The sequence below is a fragment of the Zonotrichia leucophrys genome, chromosome 24 (genome assembly GCF_028769735.1).
Source record: "Zonotrichia leucophrys gambelii isolate GWCS_2022_RI chromosome 24, RI_Zleu_2.0, whole genome shotgun sequence".
In the NCBI taxonomy this organism is placed as follows: Eukaryota; Metazoa; Chordata; class Aves; order Passeriformes; family Passerellidae; genus Zonotrichia; species Zonotrichia leucophrys.
In genome coordinates, this window is record NC_088193.1 from 333,805 (window position 1) to 354,187 (window position 20,383).

General features: G+C 55.3%; 1 protein-coding gene across 4 annotated transcripts in view; it reads right to left on the minus strand.

Annotated features, from left to right (window-relative positions):
• The window catches only part of ZBTB16 (zinc finger and BTB domain containing 16), a 54,287-nt gene that overhangs the window by 17,459 nt on the left and 16,445 nt on the right, over nucleotides 1-20,383 (minus strand). For all 4 annotated transcript variants that reach the window (XM_064732098.1, XM_064732099.1, XM_064732096.1 and 1 more), the window contains exons 3-4: nucleotides 9,913-10,010; nucleotides 1,097-1,183 (exon numbers count right to left, since the gene is read on the minus strand). In XM_064732098.1, coding sequence (XP_064588168.1) covers nucleotides 1,097-1,183; nucleotides 9,913-10,010 — 185 coding nt within the window. The remainder of the gene's footprint in view (nucleotides 1-1,096; nucleotides 1,184-9,912; nucleotides 10,011-20,383) is intronic.

Genomic DNA, 20,383 nt, shown 5'->3' on the forward strand with positions numbered 1-20,383 from the left:
AGCCCCAAGGATTCACCAGCCAAAGCAGGTTCAATCCCTACAGGAATGTCAGGGTTGTTAGCCAAACTGCTCTGCATCTGCAGGATGGTTTGGGGTGCAGGCATCATTCAGCTCCATGGCTGGGCTCCCACTTGTGAGCCCATGATGCTCAGTGGGTCTGGGAAATAGAAGGAAAGGGGGAGCTAGCTGCGATTTGCTTTTTACTTGGCCACTTTGACCCCCCTGCCTGGGCTTGGGCTGCTCAGCCCTGTGCAGCCAGTCCCTCACTGTGCTGGCTGCCCTTCACAGCCTGTCTCCTCAGCCCACGCATAGAGGGCTTCAAAACAGACCTGGAATGGCCAAACCCAGCCTCCAGCTGTAAGGGCATGGACAGGGAGGGCAAGTACTTTAAGATTTATGGAGTGGTGTTTGGCCAGCACAGCTCCATGACCTGGTGGCAGCCGGTGACACAGCACTTTGCATCCGTCCTCACACCCCCAGCGTGAAGTCGGGCGGGTTCTCTGTGCCAGCCCCGAGCACAAACTCACTGCCAGTGGCATTTCTATCAGGGCTTTCAGCACTGAAAGATGAGCCTGTGCTCAGTTAAACTGCTCCCAATATAGCACAGGAGGAGCAGGCGCTCTGTCCTGCTCCAGTCTGGATTTGGAGGGTGAAGGGCTCCACCTGGGTCTGCCCGGCTGTGAATTCCCCCAGGCAAACCTTTCCCAAGCACGGCAGCTTTTGCAAGAGGCTGAAGAGATCCTTGTGTTCCTGATGGTGGCATCACTGAGGGGTTGGGAAGTGCCAGAGCAGAAACATGGCAGAAACCAACTTCTGGGAGGTGTTTGGACGGGAACAAGCTTTGCTTGCAAAGGGGGCAAACGACCTCACATTTGTTCTGTCATTGTTGCCTATGTTAATGCTGAGCAGTGCTGTAACAGCACTGCACCAACTGGTGCCTTAGGCTGTGCTTTAGTGTAGGAGGAGCTGGGGCTGCCTGGGCAGCACAGAGGCAGGAACTGCAGAAGGTCCAGCTCTCTGTTGGGCAAAGGGTGACAAAGGCAGCCCAAATGTTAGAGCCTGCACCTAAGTGAAGGTGGAAGGGGAGGCCACGTACCAGTGTGCGTCTGCCGGTGCGTCTCCAGGGCGTCTTCCTTCGAGAACTGGGCGCCACACTGATCGCAGACCAGGGCCTTGGCACCCGCTGGGGAGAGAGAGGGACAGCAGCGTTACTCCAGGGACAGAAGGATGCACACCTGAGCATGCACCTGCACATTAACCCTCCCGTGCATGGAGGGGTTTCATGTTCAGTGTCCCCTGTGCAGCCAGCTAAAGCAGTGCCTCATTCAGCCCTGTGCTCCTGTTCCTTGCACATCACAGCAAAATACAGAGCTGCTTGCCAGGAAAAGATTATTATTATTTTTTAAAATCATTACAATATCAATGCATTTCATTAGCACTGCAACTTATCCAATTGCAATTGGTTTCCTGTTCCTTCCCATCGTGGCTGGTGTTGCTGGTACCCAAAGATGCACCTGATGAGGGATGTGGCTGGAATGCAACAACTGAGCAAGAAGCTCAGAGGCATCTCAGACTATTGGAAAGAGATGTGGGATTTGGGGCAATTCTTAGAAAATTACAATCAATGTGCTGCTGGTTTGGGCAAGGAAAAACCCAGGATGCCCAGCAGCAGATAAGTAGCTTCTAGAAGAAACCAGATTAATGACACACCATATCCAACAGCATTGTGGGACAAAGCCACGGCCCCATTTCAAGGTTTGATTCATCTGTTGTGAGGAACTAAATGTTCCAGAGCAGGACTCAAGGTGAGGGCACTGCCTCGCAGAATGCTGTGCTGCCCATTTTCAGGGGTCCACACTGCCTCTGCCCTCTCCTTCCTACCCCACCGAGCCCTCCAGCCCACAGTCAGGGTGGGGTCTGGGGAAAGGTGGGCAGAGAAGGCGACAGGGAGAGAGGCATCACAAGATGCATTGGAAAGAGAATTCCTTTGCCTTTAAATTGTCTCGGTAACGGCTGGCTCGCAGGCAGAAATATTTGGCAGCGGTGAAATTAAAAGTGATAAATTTTCTCGCCAAGAGCTGATCGATAATAGAGGTCTCATCTGTTAATCAATATGACAGTCTGCCTGTTTACTGTGCATATGTTGTTCCCCGCCGCCCTCGCTGCGATGTCAAGTTTGCATTCAAAACAACCCGAGTGCACCTGGGCCGCTGGCGGCTCCCAAGGGGCAAACACACCCAAACTTTGGGGTGCTCCGGAGTGGCTCCCTCGCACTTGCCAGGGGACCACGCCAGCAGGGATGTGGGGCGCTGGGATGCGGCGCTGCCGGGGGTGCCCTCTCCAGGCACAGCAGGGAGAGGAGGAGTGCGGAGCGTGTCCCTGAAGGTGCGGGATGGGGAGAAGCGAGGGGCCGGATCGATAGGGCAGCAGCCGGGCCGCCCTCCGCCCGGCACTCGGCGCGGGCAGCGCGCAGCCCGCAGTTGCCAAGGCAATGGCTCTCCATGGCTCTCCATCGCCACTCAAAGCTCCGCCGGCCCCAGCGCCGCGATCCACGAGGATGTGGCAGCCCGCGATCCGTGAGGATGCAACAACCGCGGCAGCAACAGGTTCTGCCCGGGCAGGGCGGCTGCTGGTGCGCGCCCCTCCGAGCAGCTGTGCCCCTCCTGGGCTGTGCCCTGCGGGCTGTGCCCTGCGGGCTGTGCCCTCCGGGCTGTGCCCTGCGGGCTGTGCCCTGCGGGCTGTGCCCTGCGGGCTGTGCCCCTCCGGGCTGTGCCCTCCGGGCTGTGCCCCTGCGGGCTGTGCCCCTGCGGGCTGTGCCCTGCGGGCTGTGCCACTCTGGGCCGTGCCCTGCGGGCTGTGCCACTCTGGGCTGTGCCCTGCGGGCTGTGCCCTCCGGGCTGTGCCTCCGGGCTGTGCCCCTGCGGGCTGTGCCCCTGCGGGCTGTGCCCCTCCTGGGCTGTGCCCTCCGGGCTGTGCCCCTTCGGGCTGTGCCACTCCGGGCTGTGCCCTGCGGGCTGTGCCACTCTGGGCTGTGCCCCTGCGGGCTGTGCCCCTCCGGGCTGTGCCCTCCGGGCTGTGCCACTCCGGGCTGTGCCCCTGCGGGCTGTGCCCCTCCGGGCACTCCGCGCTTCGAGGGGCTCGCTGCACCCGCGGGCTGAGACCGAGCACGGTCCTGCTCAACACGGGGCTTGCTTTGCCTGCCCCCATTTCCACATGGGATTAGCGGGAGCAGGGACGTGCCAGTGCCCTCCGCAAGCCGTGGCCAGAGGGGCCGGGGGAGGCACAGCCCGGCGAGGCAAAGGCAGCCAGCATCTGGCTGGGGGGCGGGCGGACGGGGGGAGGAAAAATTCCTGGCGAGGCGAAAATAAACAGGGCGAACGCAGGGAGGAGCCGGGCGCACTGGCTTACATAAGGAAGCACAGTGTGTACCAAAACAGCGGACCCAAAAAAAGCCGGAGCTGTCAGAACAATGAGTACAGACGCGGGGCATTTACAGCAGGCGCTGCCGTACAGTTTTATTTACAGTACCTCTTATCAGCGCGGGAACAGCACGCCGCCTGCCAATTTCCAAAGGCCAGGACTGCGTGTTCTTTCCCTCAAGTAGATGTGTACTCCAGGCGGGGGGAGGTTGTTTTTTTTTCTCTTTTTTTTTTTTTTTTTTTTTTTCTTTTCTCATCAGCAAAACAAAAAACTGATACGGAGCCAGAATTCCTGTAATGTACACACGCCGGCGGGGAGGGGGAGGAGGAGGAGGGCGGCGATTGAATATGTAAATAGTTCAAGGTTAATTTTACTATGTGAGTCACTGGGAAAATGTCATCCAACATCTGAGCTTATTATAACAGGGCTCAGAAAAAAAACCACCACGGCTTGCTGTTTGTTATGAAAGGGAGCAGGACACGTTGGAAAGCGGAGCTCATGGCAGGGCTCTCTTCTCCCCCCCTCCTTTCTCCCTGCTTTAAACAGAAACCATCGGCGCAGGTTTGGGCAGGGTATATTTAGCCAGCGCCTCGTATCGCCTACAACGCACAGATATCTGCAGATGATCTTATCGATGGGCTGGGACAGGACTCCGCGTGCTGCCAAGTATCGGCCGTGTTTCGGCGCGAGCCTTGCTGCTGGCACCAGCCCCCTGCCGTACATTTATATCCGCACAAGCAAATTTACAGCCCCTGCCTAATAAAGGTCGCTGGTGCAAACGGGCGAGGAGCTGCTGCTGCTCCATCCTGCGCGGTCACTGCCGCCCCATGCGCCCCCAAGCAAGGCTGAAGCTGCCCAGGTCTGCAGGCCCACCAAAGCCACAAGGAGGGACAGAACTCAGGCTGGACTTCATGATCTTGGAGCTCTTTTTGAGCCTCTATTATTTAATTTCCCCTCCAAGAAATGTGAGGGAGCAGGCTGCCGGGCTGCACGGTGGCTCTTGGGAGTGGGATGCCCCATGGACCAGGACTTGGGCAGGGGCTGCAGCTCCCTCCCAACCAGCCAGGCCTAGCTCGCTGCGCTGGATGACAAAGTTCATCTTGTTATCCACCATCATCCCAACAGTCCCTCCCAATGCCCATCATTTAATTACTTTACTGGAGAGGAGGAACTTCCGTGGGGCTATGGAAGAGGCATGCTGAGCTCTAGCTCAGGAAAAGAGAAGGAATAAAGCAAAAAGAGGGACTGCTAGCACCTCTGGAGGAGGAGGAAGATGGCTAAGGGAGGAGGAAGATGGGAAATTGGTGAGGAGAGGGGTGGGGGAGGATCCAGCCTTCCCCACTGCTGGCTTGGCACAATGGCCCCATCAGTAGAATGTGACATCCCCTCCCTCAGCAGAAGCGATTAATAAAAATTTGGGATTGTATATTATTAACAGGCTGTAATTGGTGAGAAGATGGAGATGTGAGGGGGGAAATATGGATTAAAAAAAATCGGCAAGAAAATTTATGCACTGCCGTTGCTTTACTACCTAATTAATTCAGTAATTTCAAAAACAATTTTATTTATGTTCCGTTTACCACATCAGAAGTGCAAAGAAAAAAGCACCAAACCACAGTGATGCTAAAATAATACCTCAAGGCATCTATTTTTAATCAGTGAAAAAAAAGGGAAAAAAAGAGGAGAGCCAGCCCAGCTTCTATACAATCTCTGCTGGGCAGACCACCAACTCGGGGAGCGCAGCAGCCGAGCCCTCTGCGAGTGCCTTCCTGGCTGCCGAAAACAGAGCTTGTCAAAAAAAAAAAAACAAATCCATAATGGCCTGAGGCTCCTCTCCAATCTATTTTCTGCTCAGCTGGTTTTAAATGAAGTTATTATGAGTCATTAAAACACCCGCAAGCCTGTGGAAGTCAGCCAATTACAATTTTAAATTTAGCCTGTTCTCTATCCCATTCTCTTGTTTTCTTCTTTTGCCCACATCAAGCCGCTTTCGGATCTTTATTATTGCCATTATTATTATTATTATTATCGTTATTGTTATTTCCCTTCTCCCCTGTTTCACCCAAGTGGAAGAGACAAGTCATGAAAATCTCTGTGCTAAAAAAATACTGTAGAGAAACCCAAGAAGGGCTTAAAAAAGACAGAGCTGCAGAGCAGGCCTGGAGAGTCAACCTCAGCTCCTGCTTCCCAAAGTGCCACGGAAAGGTGATAACTAATATCAGAAAAAGTGAGGTGTGGGCAGCACAGAGTGAGGAGGGACCTTAGCTGGAGTGCTGGAAACTCGTCTGAGAAGGATGCTGTGGCATGGGCTGCCCTGGGGAGCCTTGGGAAAGCACCCGGAGGGATGGAGCAGGGGCTTGGGGCTGGCTGAGGTGGTGGCCAGCAGCAACACCATCACCAGCCTTGGCCAGGCAGTGCCACCAACTCCTGCGCCTCACAGGGACTGCTGGAGCAGGGAGCATTTTCATTTAAAAAAATAATAATAAAAATTATTAATGATGATAATTGACTTGGGATCCCAAAGTGGCAGGTTTTTACACAACCCCCTTTCCTGCTGCCCCTGCCATTGCCACTCTTTCCAGCAGCATCCTCTCCACAGGGAAAAAATTACAGACCCCATCCCTGGCAGCCCCGCACGGCGAGCGAGCACGGCGCGTACTGCACAGCCCATAAAACTCCAAACAGCCTCCAGACACTCCTGCAATCGTCCTCCATCAAAACACTTTGTCTTGCATACAGAAATGCGGCGGGGCGCCGCGCGGAATACCAAATCAGCCCGTGACGGTGCGGGGAGGCGGCTCCTTGGCAACCGGGGGGGCTCCGCCACCGCCGCCGCTCGACAGGAAACAAAATCTGTCAAGCCTGTTGGGCAAATGATAAACATTAGCGGTATTAAAAACAACACAAAAGCGGCGTAAATGGCTGGCGAGCGTGCGGGGAGGGGTGGGCAGGGACGGGGGGGCTCCTGCCCCTTTTGCCTCCCAGCCCAAGTGAGGGGGGTCTCCAGCACCACCGCCTGGGGGGAAGTTTGGGAAGTTTCCCCCCTCCAGCAGAAAGCAGGTGGGCAGTGATGGCCACGGACATCGTGAGGGATGGATGGACACGGGATGCGTGGGGTGGGCATGAGGGGTCCTGGCATCCCACTCTGCACCCCACCATCAATAACATCAATAACGTCAATAATGTCAATAACGTCAATAACAAGGGGCAGCCAAACCAAGGAAGCGCTGAGAGACGGTGGGTGAAAAATAAACGTATTTCATCAGGTGAGGGCGGGGAGAAGCAAGAAGCTGGCTTCAACCCAGCGGCCAGGTCCAGGAACCCGGCCAAAACAGGAGCTAAAAAGCAAACCATAATTTTCTGGTCTCAGTTCAGGCTCTTGAGGCAGAGAGGATGGGGAGGGGAGGGGTGGGGGCTAAGAGAAATGTATTTTTCATCAGCCAGTGTATAATTTATAAACAGCATTAAACAGTTTTTGTTTTCTTTCTTCCTCTCCCCCGTGTGCGCGGCTTGGCCGGCAGTCAAGCCTGCATTAATTTCTGCTGTGGGTACAGTGTGTTCTTGGATGCACATCTGCGGATGATCATAAACGCGGGAACGCTGGCAGAACATCCAGACCTGCCGGCAGGCCGCTGACATCACCCGGGACCGAGCGCGGGACGCCGGCCAGCCGGGCCGGGGGGGCGGAGGCGTCCCCGGGGAGCGCCGCGGGACCGGCCGGGGCGAGGGGACCGGAGCGCGCTCGGCCCGCACAGCCCCGCACAGCCCGCAGAGCCCGCACAGCCCCGCACAGACCCGCAGAGCCCGCACAGCCCCGCACAGCCTGCACAGCCCGCACAGCCCCGCAGAGCCCCGCACAGACCCGCAGACCCGCAGAGCCCGCACAGCCCACAGAGCCCGCACAGCCCCGCACAGCCCGCAGAGCCCGCACAGCCCCGCACAGCCCCGCACAGCCCCGCATAGCCCGCACAGCCCCGCACAGCCCACAGAGCCTGCACAGCCCCGCAGAGCCCGCACAGCCCGCACAGACCCGCAGAGCCCCCACAGCCTGCACAGCCCCGCACAGCCCCGCAGAGCCCGCACAGCCCACCCGCCAGGGGACGGGGCGATGCTCGCTGGGGGTGGATGGGCCGGGATGAGCCCCCTCGCCTTCCACTGGCAGACAGAGGCAAGGGTGGGATGTGGATGTGTCGTCCCCTTCTGTCCAAGGTGCCATCCCTACCAGCACGTGCGACCCCACTCCCCTGGTAGCCCCTGCTCCCTGGACAGCTCGTCCATCCCCCAACAGGACCTCGGGGCTTTCTTCTGCCTCTCCTGATGATGGAGGAGCGTATTTGGGTGGGGAGGGAGGGTGTGAAGCAACAGGGCAGGGGTCTGCAGGGCTGCTGCCTGTATGTCCCCCACGAAGCCCATGAGCATCCCTGCGCACTATCGGCTGTTCCCACCGTTCCCAGCCCAGAGTGGAGAAGGGCAGCACAGCCATCTCCACAGCAGCCATTTCTGCTGGTGGGGACAGACAGAAACCCCCTCTCCTCCCTGTCCTGGGGAACAAACCCAGCTCACAGCAGGTGCTGAGTAACCAGCACCCCAGGCTGAGAATGAGCATCACTGAGCATCAGCTCTGGCGAGGATGCAACTGAGGGAGCAGCAGTGCTGGGACCAGCCTCCCTGGTCAAACCAGTGATGCTCTGAACCACAGAACCAACAAGCTGGGTCTCTCACCTCACCTTCCCTGACAGTTTGCTTTTCTGGGAGAAGGGCAACTCTCCATCGTCAGCCTTAGAGATCTCTGAGAGTCTGTCTGCCAGCAGTGCGGGCAGCAGGTAGGGAAAGACTCTGCATGGCATTACAGGCTTTACATTTACACTTTATACTGAGAGTCAACATGGGGCCAAGTATTTACCCTGCACCTGCAAGGCTGTGGCACAGCAGCACTGTGTGCTCAGCCCAGCCCACCACAGAGCACCACAGCCCCCAGGGCTGCTCCCCAACCAGGTCCTCAGTAGGAACCTTTGCCATAGCCCTTTGCCAACCTGGATGGGGAAGCTGCAGATGTTAACCCCCTTAAGCCCTTTGGCACTGGGGCTGGAGAAGGGTGCCAGGGGACACAAGCCATCCCACTGCAAACTCCCAGTTAAACACAGGCTCCACTGGTGTGCAGGCAAAGCTGCCTTCAGAGCTGAACACGAGCCCTGCACCGCTCCAGCATAACCTCCCCGTGTCCAGGGCTGGCGGCGGGGGGAGGCGAGGGAAGAGGTGCAAAGGTCTCCTGCTTTAATAAATAACAGCGCTGGAATTCGCAGCGGCTGTTTGCGAGCTCGAGGCAGAGCTCTCCCCACCCCCCCAGTCCTCGCCGGATTTACAAAAAAAAAAAAAAAAATTAATCCTGTGTGATGACAAGCTTGGCTCAGCGTTCACTGTACATACTGTACCCACAAAGCTGGCTGCCTGCCAGGGACAGGCTGTGAGCCAGCGCGACCATAACAAACACAAGCCGTGCGTGCCACTGCTGGGGGAGCAGCATCCTCAGCCCCGGGCCGGGGGGGAACAGCATCTGAACTCCAGCACTCAGGGGAACAGCATCCCAGGGACCACCCCAGCCACCTGCTGCTGTCTGCAGCCACCCTGAGGAGCTGGTCCTGGCCCAAAAAACAGTGGGATGGGAATGGGGTCAGGATTATCGACCAAACATCAGAAAGCAGCAACTGGCCGGACGAAGTGCCCCCCTACCCCAGGAAAAAGAGGAAATGGGGAAAAAGAAATGAAAACAGGTAAAATATAGATAAAAGTGTATAACAGCATTTAAAATAGAATACAGCTTCACTGCCAAGCTACATGCAAGCAGATCTGTGGCTACAGTACCTGCTACCCCCCAGAGATCTGTCCTCAGAGCAGGAGGACAAGGACTCCTGATGGTGTTGGGGTCCAGGGGTGCCCGGGCTGTTTCCAGGTCCCCACATCAGACACCCAGCTGTGCCAGGACTGCACCCCAAGGGGAACATCAGCTGACACGGACTTGCAGAGCACAAGTCTTCCCTCCAGTGCAGCGCTCCAGCCCTCCCCTATCTATTTAATTAAAGGCCCTGCAGCCTGTGAACCTGCTACTTGGATTCATTAGTCAGAGAACGCCTAATTCTGCAGTTTTGCTAACGAACCTGCGGTGGGGGCCCGAGGTGGAAACAATGCTCACGCTACAAGCAGAGCTGACCATGAGTAGCTGCGTGGCATGTAGAGTTTGTTATTCCAAGCTGCTTAGTCTGGAAAATATTTCCACAATTAAGGAACTGAAAACAAACTCCAAAAAAGAAAATTTAAATAAATCAAATTACTGGGCACTGGAGAACAAGTTTGCAACGTGCTGCCCGGGGAAGGGCGCAGCCGGCGCTGCACGTGTCTGCTGCAGAGGAGACGTGTGAGCTGGGCAGCCACAGCATCCTGGGTGGACAGACAGAGCAACCCCCGTGCCCAGCCCAGCAGCCCCTCCCAACCCACCTGAGTGAGCCAGTAAGTGCATTCGCAGCCGCAAGCTGTCCAGGAACCGCTTCCCGCACAGCTCGCATCCGTACGTCTTCATCCCACTGTGCAGCTTCCTAGGGGAGAACAGAGAGGGGTGAGTCCTGGGACGGGGAGAAGTGACCCAAAACAACACCCAGAAACTGCCTGGTGCTTCCTGCAGCCCCCACATCGCCCAGAGTCAGAGCTGGCTTGAGAGGGAGGGCACGGATGGGGGGTCCCACGTGACTCCCCAGGACTGAGGAGACAGCCCTCTCCCCACCAGTGTTTGTCATTGTTGCTATTGTTGGAGTCTTTTAATAAACTTGATAATTCTGAAATCTGGAGTTAAGGCAAAATCTGTGTTGGCAAACTCCTTCCCCATGTTCTGAGTGCTTTTTAAAAAGGCACTGTACTCCAAAAAAAACCCCAACCACTTTAAGAGGTTGTTTGTGTGTATTTCTAACCAAATCCCAATTTCCATCCAAATTCAGCATGACACAAATCACAAGCAACAAACAGAGCCACCAGCTCGCAAACAGGAAACATGCCACTCACCGTTTCCTGGCAGCCCCAGGTACACAGCGAGCTACGCCCAGGCAGCATTGCACAACGCCGAGTGTGCCTCCCACCCCACGGGGGGCTCAGCATCCCCCACATCCTGCCTGCAGGGGCCTTTGTGCCCACGGCACTGCCCACAGGCACTGATCACAGCAACGGGTGCCAGGCTCGGCCACGGTGGCCAGACTCTGCATTATTGCCCGTTCCTTGCTGTGAAGGCATCGATGCTCCACCTCTGGGTGACCAAGCTCTGGACCAAGTGGAATGACCTTTAATGGAGGCAGCATTGCAGGAGCACTGTCCAAGCCTGAAAATACCACCCCAATCCCATCTCCTTTCCAAGACATTGCTGCTGCCCCTGGCATTCCCCCCAGACCCATTTCCCCTCCCCTTTGGGACCAACCATTGCTCAGCCCCCACCACCCACCGGGGAGCACCCTGAGGCTCGGTCCCCACAACAGCCTGTGCTGCCAAGGGGGCACGGAGGGACACAATGCCCAGAACATGAGGAATGGGGGCTTGGTGCTTTATTTCCCCACCTCCACTGGTGACAAACAGACTCTTTGCAAAGCCACCTGGCTCTGTGCTGCACAGCCAGCTGATCAATGCCCCTGAGCCCCAAACGCATGGGCTGCTGCTCTCGGTCACCCTGAGCTGCTCAGACCTGTGGCTGTGGCTGGGAGGACTCGGGACAGCAGCACGTGCAAAGTTTCAACATCGGATGCTGTAAACAGAGAAGTATTTGTGTGTGTTGAGGAGTAACACAGCCCATAGCTGTGTGCTGACCTCTGCTCGCAGCCACCATCTATCATCGCGCCGCAGCAGGACGAGAGTATTTCTATTGCCTTGCTGCCAAAGACAAAACAGGAGTGGTCCTGTCCAGGGCTGGATGTGGCCCCTCTGGCGGGAGGGCTCAGCCCCAGCTGTGCAGGCTTGCGAGGACCATGTGCCTGCGAGCTCCTGCTGCACCTCCCCGGAGGTGTAAGTTTTATTGGAGCAAAGCAGCTGCTGCTCTGACTCCAACAGGATCACCCCTCACTGCTGCACAGAGCCAGAGCCCCAAACCACCCCTGCCCCATGGGGCTCAGGGGCTTGTTCCCTGGCTGCCAGCCCCACATCCCACCCTGCAGGATACTGAACACCAGCTTGGGAAGAGTTGAACATCACCCCTGATGTTCAGCAGCGAGTGAATGCTGCAGAGCAGAGGGGAGAGGGAAGGAGCAGGAGCTGTTTCAACTCTCAACTTTGCTGTATAATGTAATTATTAATCAGGCTTGTCCTGAATTCACTGTGTCATAGCAGAGGATTAGGAGTCATGCACGAATTCAGGCCAAGAAGGTTTACAATCCAAAGGATTTATCCGCCTTGCAAAAATAAATAAAACACCAGCCTCCTGACAGGGCTCCGCTGCCAACGAGCAGCTCAATAAGTGACAACCTTCTCATTTTGCATTTTTAATTTGGGACATGCCTGTCACACTCCCTGGCTTGGGCTGAGCTCACTCCTGCATTCAACACCAGGCTAAAACCACTTTGTTAGGAAGACCCACGTCATGCTGTGGGTCCACACTGCCCCTTCTGAGGCCAGAACACCTTTCCCTGAATTACAGTCTAACTGGTTAATTTTTTCAAGTAAAACATGGAGGGTTGGGGTTGTTTTAAGCAAGTCTCAAGAAACAGAGAAACAGAAGGACAAGCTTCCTTCCTCTGCATCTCCCAAACCTATGGCTGGCTCAACCTCTTCTCCCATTTTCCCAGCACAGAGTGGGGAAATAAGGAAATGAGGAGACCCCCAACCCCACTGGTGTCACAGTGCCCTGGAAATCCACCTGCCACTGCCCAGGGCACTACCACGTCCCCAAATCACATCCTCTCTGCATTGTTTCAATGGGGCACAGGGGTGCTCAAAGAGTAATTTAGTTGCAATATCTCTATCAACAAATTTCAGTGGCAACAAAAGTTTTCCGCTCGGCGCCTGCTTCTAGGACGTTCTTATCACTCGCCATCTTGCACGGTCCCTTTCAACAAGGTCTTAAAGAGCTTTATCTGCTCCATTTCCCGGTAGCGAAATATGATTGAAACGTTCTATTTCTGCTCGCCGGATTAAGGAGATGTTGCAAAACTGCACAAAAACCTGGCAGATGTAAGCAAGGTATTACGGCTGCTCGGGCTGTTAAGATCTGAGGGGAAAGATCAATATGTGCTTCTGAAGTTGTGCCTCCAGAAAGAGGGGGCGGGGGAGTGAAGGGTGTTAAAATACATGCCAGCGCTGCCCAAACTCCGTGCCAAAAGATAAACCATGTTTTATTATTCTGACATGAGGCTGCAACTGTGCTTCTTTCTCCTGCAAGGTCCCTACAAGCACATCAGCCAAGAAGGCGCCCATGGGATGGAGAGCAGAGGCAAGTGGGAAAAGTGCCTTTTTTGTAAAAAGAAGGTTTTCCTCTCATTCCTACACAATGTCCCTCTTGAAGTGCGTGGAAACAAAGTCAGCCAAAGGGTCCAGGTGATGAGATATCACTCGAGGATGCTCTGGCACAGAGGGTGGCCCAGGGCGATGAGGATGCCCAGGCAACAGGGATGCCCGTGGCACACAGTCCCAGGCCTGGATCCAGCCCTGCCCGGGAGCCCCAGCCCAGGCTTTGGCCAGGGGCTCTCCAGGCGGAATGCAAGCCCAGCGATCCCCCCTCCCTGCCCAGCCCCGCAAACAAAAGCCGGGCGAGAGGCTGGCCCCTCGCAAGCTGCCGGTAATTAAAAAGGCCTGTAAATGCCCCACAAAAAGCACTTCAAAGGCACGGCGACTCCAGCGAGACTGCGTGGTGTAAAAATTATGAGTTTTCCCCACAGGGTGCTTTGTGTGAAAAGGCCGGGCGCGGTGGCAAACGCCGCTGACCAGAGCTCGGGGATGCAGGGGCTTGGCAGGGCCTGGCAGGGCGCAGGGGTTTGGTGGAGCACACTGGGCATGGGCACGGGTGCAGGTCTGGCACCTAAAGACCCCTGCAAGTGTCCCACTGACACCACAAGCGAATCTCTGCTCTGCCTGCCTAAAACCCTGCCTAAAACAGCCTTCTGCTCTCTTTACTTGAGGAACTCTTGCATCCCAGCCCCTCCCCAACCCCTTTTGGGAAGCAGGGGAGACCCCCTCCCCTCCCCTCCCTCTGTGCTGAAAAAGACACATGGCTCTTGGCTGTTTGATTACTTTTAAGTGTGTATTTTTCCCCTCAAACAGAGTGAATACAATGGTTAGGAAATTTGACAGAAAACTATTCCAAGCCATTTATTGCCTTAATGCGCACCTTTGTCCAACAGGCAGTTTTGACAGGAGCGATAAATTCCAAATTTATGTCAACAGAGCATATGTTGAACACCTCATTTCTGAGCTAAAGCGGCATGCTGCCCCATAAATCACCCTTCTGTTTGAAATGAAAGTAGATTACGGGCCCATGTTATTGAGCAGTTAGAGCCATAGTCATATAAATCAGAACTTTTAACTCCAGGCGATCCGTTCTGCAATTAACTAAAGGGCACTTTGTCATCTCCGGGCCAGGGCACAGCTTGGCAGGGTGGCCGGCTACCGAGGGAAGGCAAGAGCCCCTCGCTGCCCAGGAAAGGCACCGGTGCAGCTGAGGCTCACTCGGTACCTGTTGGAGCAGCGTGGGGCTGGAACAGCCTGGCATGGGAGACCCACGGCCGCAGGGCTTGCACATCCCTGCCCACGGATCCTGCCTGGTCCATGTTCTGGACACGAAACACAGTGGGGGAACTGAGAGGATGCATGACACAAGAGAAACAGCAGAGTCTAAAGCCAGGCAGAAACACGAGAGAGTGCGGTGCTCAGAGTCCTGTCCCTACAGAAATCCGTACTTGGGACTTCCACAGTGGTTTTGCTGCGTCCCCCAATGCCCAAGCATCAGATCAAGATGCTCAGCCCACTGATCTCCCCCATCCATCCTGCTGCATTTCCCTGGTTTGTTCCCCTGCATCTCCCAGGAACGCCGTGCCATGGGACAGGGCTCCTGCGGGGCGTGGGGCTGGCAGATGCTGTGGGCAGTGGGACCAGAGGATGCTGTGGGGCTGGGGGACACTGCAGGGGCTCAGCCCCGTGAGTGCTGGCAAAGGGTGTGGGTGCGAGGGGCAACTCACACCCATGGGAGTGTCAGAGCTATAAAAAGATTCAGACACTAAGTATTTCCTTTCCTATAAAATATTCATTGCTGCACACCAGTGCCAGGGAGCACAAACCTCCAGTGGTTCTAACTTTGTGCCGCAGCAATATAAGGGAGTTTTATGGGAGCCTTCTGATTTTATTTACACTGGGCCATCACAGTGGTGCCCTGCCAGAGGGGCAGCCACCAGCCAGACATGATGCACTGAACACTGGGCAGCCAAAATGGGACCAGCGCCACTTGGCATTCCCCAAAAATCCTCCCTGCCACCTCCTTTTCCCTGGTGTCTCCCTTGCCCAGGTAAATCAATATGAAATTGATTCATCCCTGATCTATTTTATCAAGATTAAGGCAGTGGTGCCACATCTCATTTCCAGTGGGGACAGAGCAGGGGAAGCCAAGGTCAGCGGGCACCAAGTGGCTGCAAACCCCACATTCTCCACCCTCCGACACCAGCACCACACCTGAGCTGCCAAGAGGGTGATTTTGCCCCTGAAGTGGCTATTTACAACTCTTGGTGATGATACCGGATCGGGCCCTGGTCGTGGTGGCTCCTGCAGTCACCGCTCTGCCCTCAGCTCCCAGCCCAGAGGATTAAAATAGCAGGGAGAGCTATTAAGGGCACAGGGAAGGGGGAAGGGAGCTGAGACCTTCCTTTCACTTTAATAAATTAAGAAGAAGGAAAAAAAACAACCAAAAACCTGCCCTCAAACCACCACTGCTGCTAAATATAAACAAACAAATAAATAAATCTTACAGAAGCTGGAAATAAAGATTTTACTATTTCTGAATGATTTAATATAAAAAACCCCAAACAACCAACCAGGGGGAGGGGACAGCTATCAATAGAGAGCACTGAAATTCCCTGCCTGTACAATATTTATACTTACCATGAGCTAATTTACGAGTTCAAACCAGATGCTGCGGAGTGACATCATTCCACATGATGCCAACACTTCCCCTTTGAAAAAAGCCAAGGGAAGGATCCTGCTGTCCTGCCTTACCTGACAAGAACCAGCCACAAACACCCAACATACAATTCCAATCTTTTTTAGAGCCTGTCCACAACAAATGTGAGCAAATGCTGCCAAAGGGCTACGACACTCAGAATTTGCTGCTGGCCTGGGCCAAGCACGTGCGGCAGCATCTCCCACCCGCTGCTCCAGCATCCCACTGGAACGATGCTGCCAGCTCCACGGGTTGGGAAAAGACAAGACAAACTGCCCACAGCAAAAAGGGCAGCATACAGATTTTTTTTTAATGTATTCCAAGGCCCTGGTTTCATACATTCTCTGTGTTCAATATTCGTTACTGAATGGAACTCCCCAGGAGAGAGCTTTATCCATGTGAACATCCCCTTTGTGTGTCCCAGACCCCCAGGCAAGAGGGCCCATGGGTTTGCCAGAGGTGGGACAGCACGGATGGGAAACCATCAGCTGGATCTCATGGATGCAGCTGCAGTGGGAAGCTTCCCCTGTCCATCACAGCAGGACAGGGGGGCACAGATGCTGCTGCAGGTCCAGAGGTTTGAGATCTGCAGCTTTCAGAAGGGGATTCAGAATGCAGCCACTGCACAATTCACTCCAAGAGCACTGAGGGATGGCACTGGGTGTCAGCAGCTTCTGCCAGCCCCAGGATCAGCCCTGCATCTCTGCTGCACCCCGGGATGATGGAGACTGATGTGAACAGTTCCACGATCCCCCACCGTCACCGAGGGGTTAACGCGTGGCGATGCACCGGCCCTGCTGGGAATAACGGGCGCTGATGGCCCTCCAAAATCATTGTCCCCATTCTTGGGGCATCTGGTGACAGTGACATGCTGAGCACTGCGAGAGGAGCTGCGCTGGGCAGCCTCGGCCCTGGGCTGCTGGGCACGGCGCTGAGCCGACCTGACACGGGTGTCAGAGGAGAGCAGGGGGAGCTGCTCTGGAATCATCCAGATCTGTGACATGGGTGTCAGAGAACATGGGAGCTGCTGCTCTGGAATCATCCAGATCTGTGACACGGGTGTCAGAGGAGAGCACGGGAGCTGCTGCTCTGGAGTCACATGAGATCTGTGACATGGGTGTCAGAGGCATCAGTGGAGCTGCTGCTCTCGAGTCACACGAGATCTCCACAAAACAGCAAAGTGACCTTCTCGCTGAGTACATCTGCTGCAGCAGCGGCGTGATTATGCAGATGTTTTGATTCCTAATTCAGAAATAATAAGCGGTTCACAGATTCCAAGTTTAAAAATATATTCATCATCTGGTTTCCGTAGCAGCACGTGTGCCATTGGAGCACCAGCAAAGTGCTGGCCTCGGCCACTCCTTCCTGCCGACCTTCAGCATGCTTGGGACACCTGGCTCTGAGCAGCCTGGGCTGGTGGAAGATGTCCCTGTCCATGGCAGGGGGCTGGAGCTGGATGAGCTTTAAGGGCCCTGCCAACCCAAACCATTTTGGGATTCTGTGACACAGGAAAAGGATTCAGCATCATGCATCAGATGCTTTCCAGAGACAACAGTCCTGGGATGGTCCAGGCAGCATCGTCCTGCTGCTCCCCAGGGAAGGGGGAGCCTGCAGCTCCCGAAGCCCCCAGGAAATGGCAAAAGTCCCCCCAGAGCCAAAAGCAGGGAGACAGGGGAAAGTGGATATGCTATTAGGGTGCTGGAGCACAGAGAAATTTAAATGAGGGGCAGAATTTTAGGGTAGAGGGAATTTTGTTTTAATTTGCACTCTCTTTGATGACCTGACCACAGGGCTAAGGCTGGACATGCATCAGGAACAGGGTGGTACCCCAGAGCTGCCTCAGGGATGAGCTGGGATGGGCCAGGAGCTGCTTCCCTGCACTGAGCTCCTCTTCAGGGAGTAGGAACAGCCCCCAGGTGCCAGATGGAATCCATCCACAGCTTGGCTGCTCTGTTCCATGAGGGGCACATGTGCCTCCCACCCCTCACCTCCCTGTGGAGATGCTGACGATGCTGCTGCCCCCTCCCTGGTGCCTCCCTGGCTCCTGCCCCAGCTCACCCGCCTGGGAACTGCCCAGGGAATGGGCACCAACCCCAGAGAAATGCTGCTGCTGCTCCCATGAGCAGCCTAGATCCTGAGGAGTTTTATAAGGTAATCAAATATGCAAGAGATTCAACAAACTAATTTCAAGCACACACCTGGGGTCCTCTGATAATGTCGGCTGTGCCTATACAGCGCAAGGATTAAAATTTCATAGAGTCATGATTTCATCAGTCGCTAAACTACAAAGGATTAATTAACAGCCAGGGAAGAGCTCATGGCTTGGAAATACAGTCTTAAGGAAAATATCTATCTTGGCTCTCCAGATGTCAGCACACAGACGAATAAAGCTTTGATGAAAACACTTTCTTATTATTAGCAACTCCAAAACATTGTGTTTTTGTAGCTGGAATTAAGGATGCCCAATTCCAACCTGCCACCGCCTGGATCTGTGCATTGTCACGTGCCTTTCTGGAGGGCTGGTTTGGGCTCCTGGGATGTGTCTGTCTGGCACACACCGGGGTTTTATGCCTGTATTTTGGGGATGGGCAGAGACACCTCCCTCGGAGAGGGGATGGGAGAGCCCCAAGCATGCAGGAGCCCAGCCACGGGTCTTGCCTTGCCTTTGCTCTGAGCTGCCTGCCCTGTGCTCACTGGCTCCCAGAGAGTCTCCCAAAGTATTCCTCATGCTGGGCTGGCTGCGCTTCAGAAGTTTGGGAAGGAGAACGGGCGATGGCCTCAGCACTGGCAGCGCGAGTGGGAGCAGCAGCATCTTCTCTCCCCTTCCCTGAGAAGATGAATTAGGGAGCTGTCAGCGAGGGACAGGCGCAGCAGCCGTGTTGCTGTACGGGGGCACTGGAAGTGTCTTTGATTAATGAAACTGTAACGCTGGGCTGTTACACAGTCCTTCTGCGGCAGGAGAGATGCCCTGGGACAGGCTGGAAATGCCGGGCTCCACTTGGATTCCCCAGATGCTTCCCCAGCCCCGGACTGGGCTCCTCCCGTCCTCTGCCAGCACCATGCCTTTGCCCAGGTCTGTGCCGCCTCCTCAGGAGTTCCCAGGGAGGACAAAGAACTAATTGTTTCCAATTACAAGTTGGGAAGTGAACATTATGTACCTTATCAAGGCAGCAAATTAACAAATCTGCACTGCACCGGGTTTTGGGGAGCCCCAAGGAAGAGGAGGTGGCAGCAAGGGAAGCACCTTGGCAGCTCAGGGACTGGGGTCACTGCTGCCCATCCAACTGCACAATCCCCCTCGGAAAACACGTATTTTTGGGAGAGACTGTGGGAATGGGAAGTGCCAAAGGAGCTCTCCCAGCCGGAGCAGAGCTGTCAGCACTGCACGGTGCAGCACGTGGGGCTGCTGTGCTGCATCCACCGTGTCCAGGCTGGCTCTGCTCCCAAAGCCACGCGAACATCTGTGCCCAGGGATGGGCTGGAGCCACGCTGGAGCTGTCACCCCATGGCAGAGCTGCGTGGGCAGGTGCTGCTGGCTCTGCAGGGCCCTGCACCGGGGACAGCAGCAGGGCAGCCTTCCCTGCAGTTTCACCCTCCTGCACCGGGTCCAGTGCCGGCGCACCGACAGGAAGACGCTGCCTCAGCTCTCCATAATTAGTTTTGCTCAGTGTACAACATGTTTTGATGAAAAATAAATAAATACCTTCCTGGCGAGCCAAGCTGCGAGCGGGACGCCAGCACTGACAACACGCTCCACTCCCCGTGGCCCCGGCCAAAAGTACGCGGCGTCCCGAGGCCGGGCGTTGCTGAGCCATCCTGGCACCCTGGGACCTCCCCGAGGAGCCTTGCTCACCATTAATTCATTTATGAGCAGCCTCACCCCCTCCCCAACATGCACAACAGGTTCCATGCAAATTCGGGAGCTTTTAAATTATACCGTTAATGAAAGCAAATAAAGGCAGTTAAAAGGCAATTTGCTCAATTGGTGTTAATATTTAAGCACAGCATGTGCAAAAACAAGATCGCAGAATTTGGTTTTTCCATGAGAAAACTTTTGGTCCCGACTTTCCCGAAGAAAGGATGGCTCATGCCAGTGAATGCTGTGCCCAGGATCAGGTCTGGAGCCCTCTTGGCAGCAGCCAGCCTGTGTGCCCCAGCAGTTCCACAAAATCCACAACACTGGCAATTCCTCCTCTGTCAAGGGGTGCAACTCCCACCCCCTTGGGGGCCAGCATCCCCACAGCCCTAGTGCCCTCCTGCAAACCTTTCCTGGGGGCAAAACCACAGGGACAGTGGGAGCCGTGAGCATCCCCTGTGGGATTTGAAACACGTGTGGCGCCTGGGGCGTGGGCAGGCAGGGGTGTCACGGGTGTCACTGCCCGCACTGCAGCCCCAGTGCATCCCCAGCCCAGCACACCGTTGTCACCACACATAAACCCTCCATGTGCTGGGAACGTGGTGGCCGCTGTGCCAGCAAACAGCAAGGACACACCACCAGGCAGCACGAGCTGCCCTGGCACCCCTGAGGCACAGCATCCCTGCCAGGCACACTCTGGCCATTGCCTCCCGCGCCCAGAGCGTGATGTTGGTGTCGTAACAGTAACACATTCCTAAATAAAACTGGAAACAGGGACCTGGCACCAAATTACCACAGGCAAAAGCAGCTGATGATGCCCCTCAGAGCAGCCCCACTCCTGGCCATGCTCTGGCTCAGGGGTTACGATGCTCTTGCATAAATTCCCTTTCAAAACAGGAGCTGCCAGTGAATGAGACCTCGATTTCTAATGGTTGGAAATA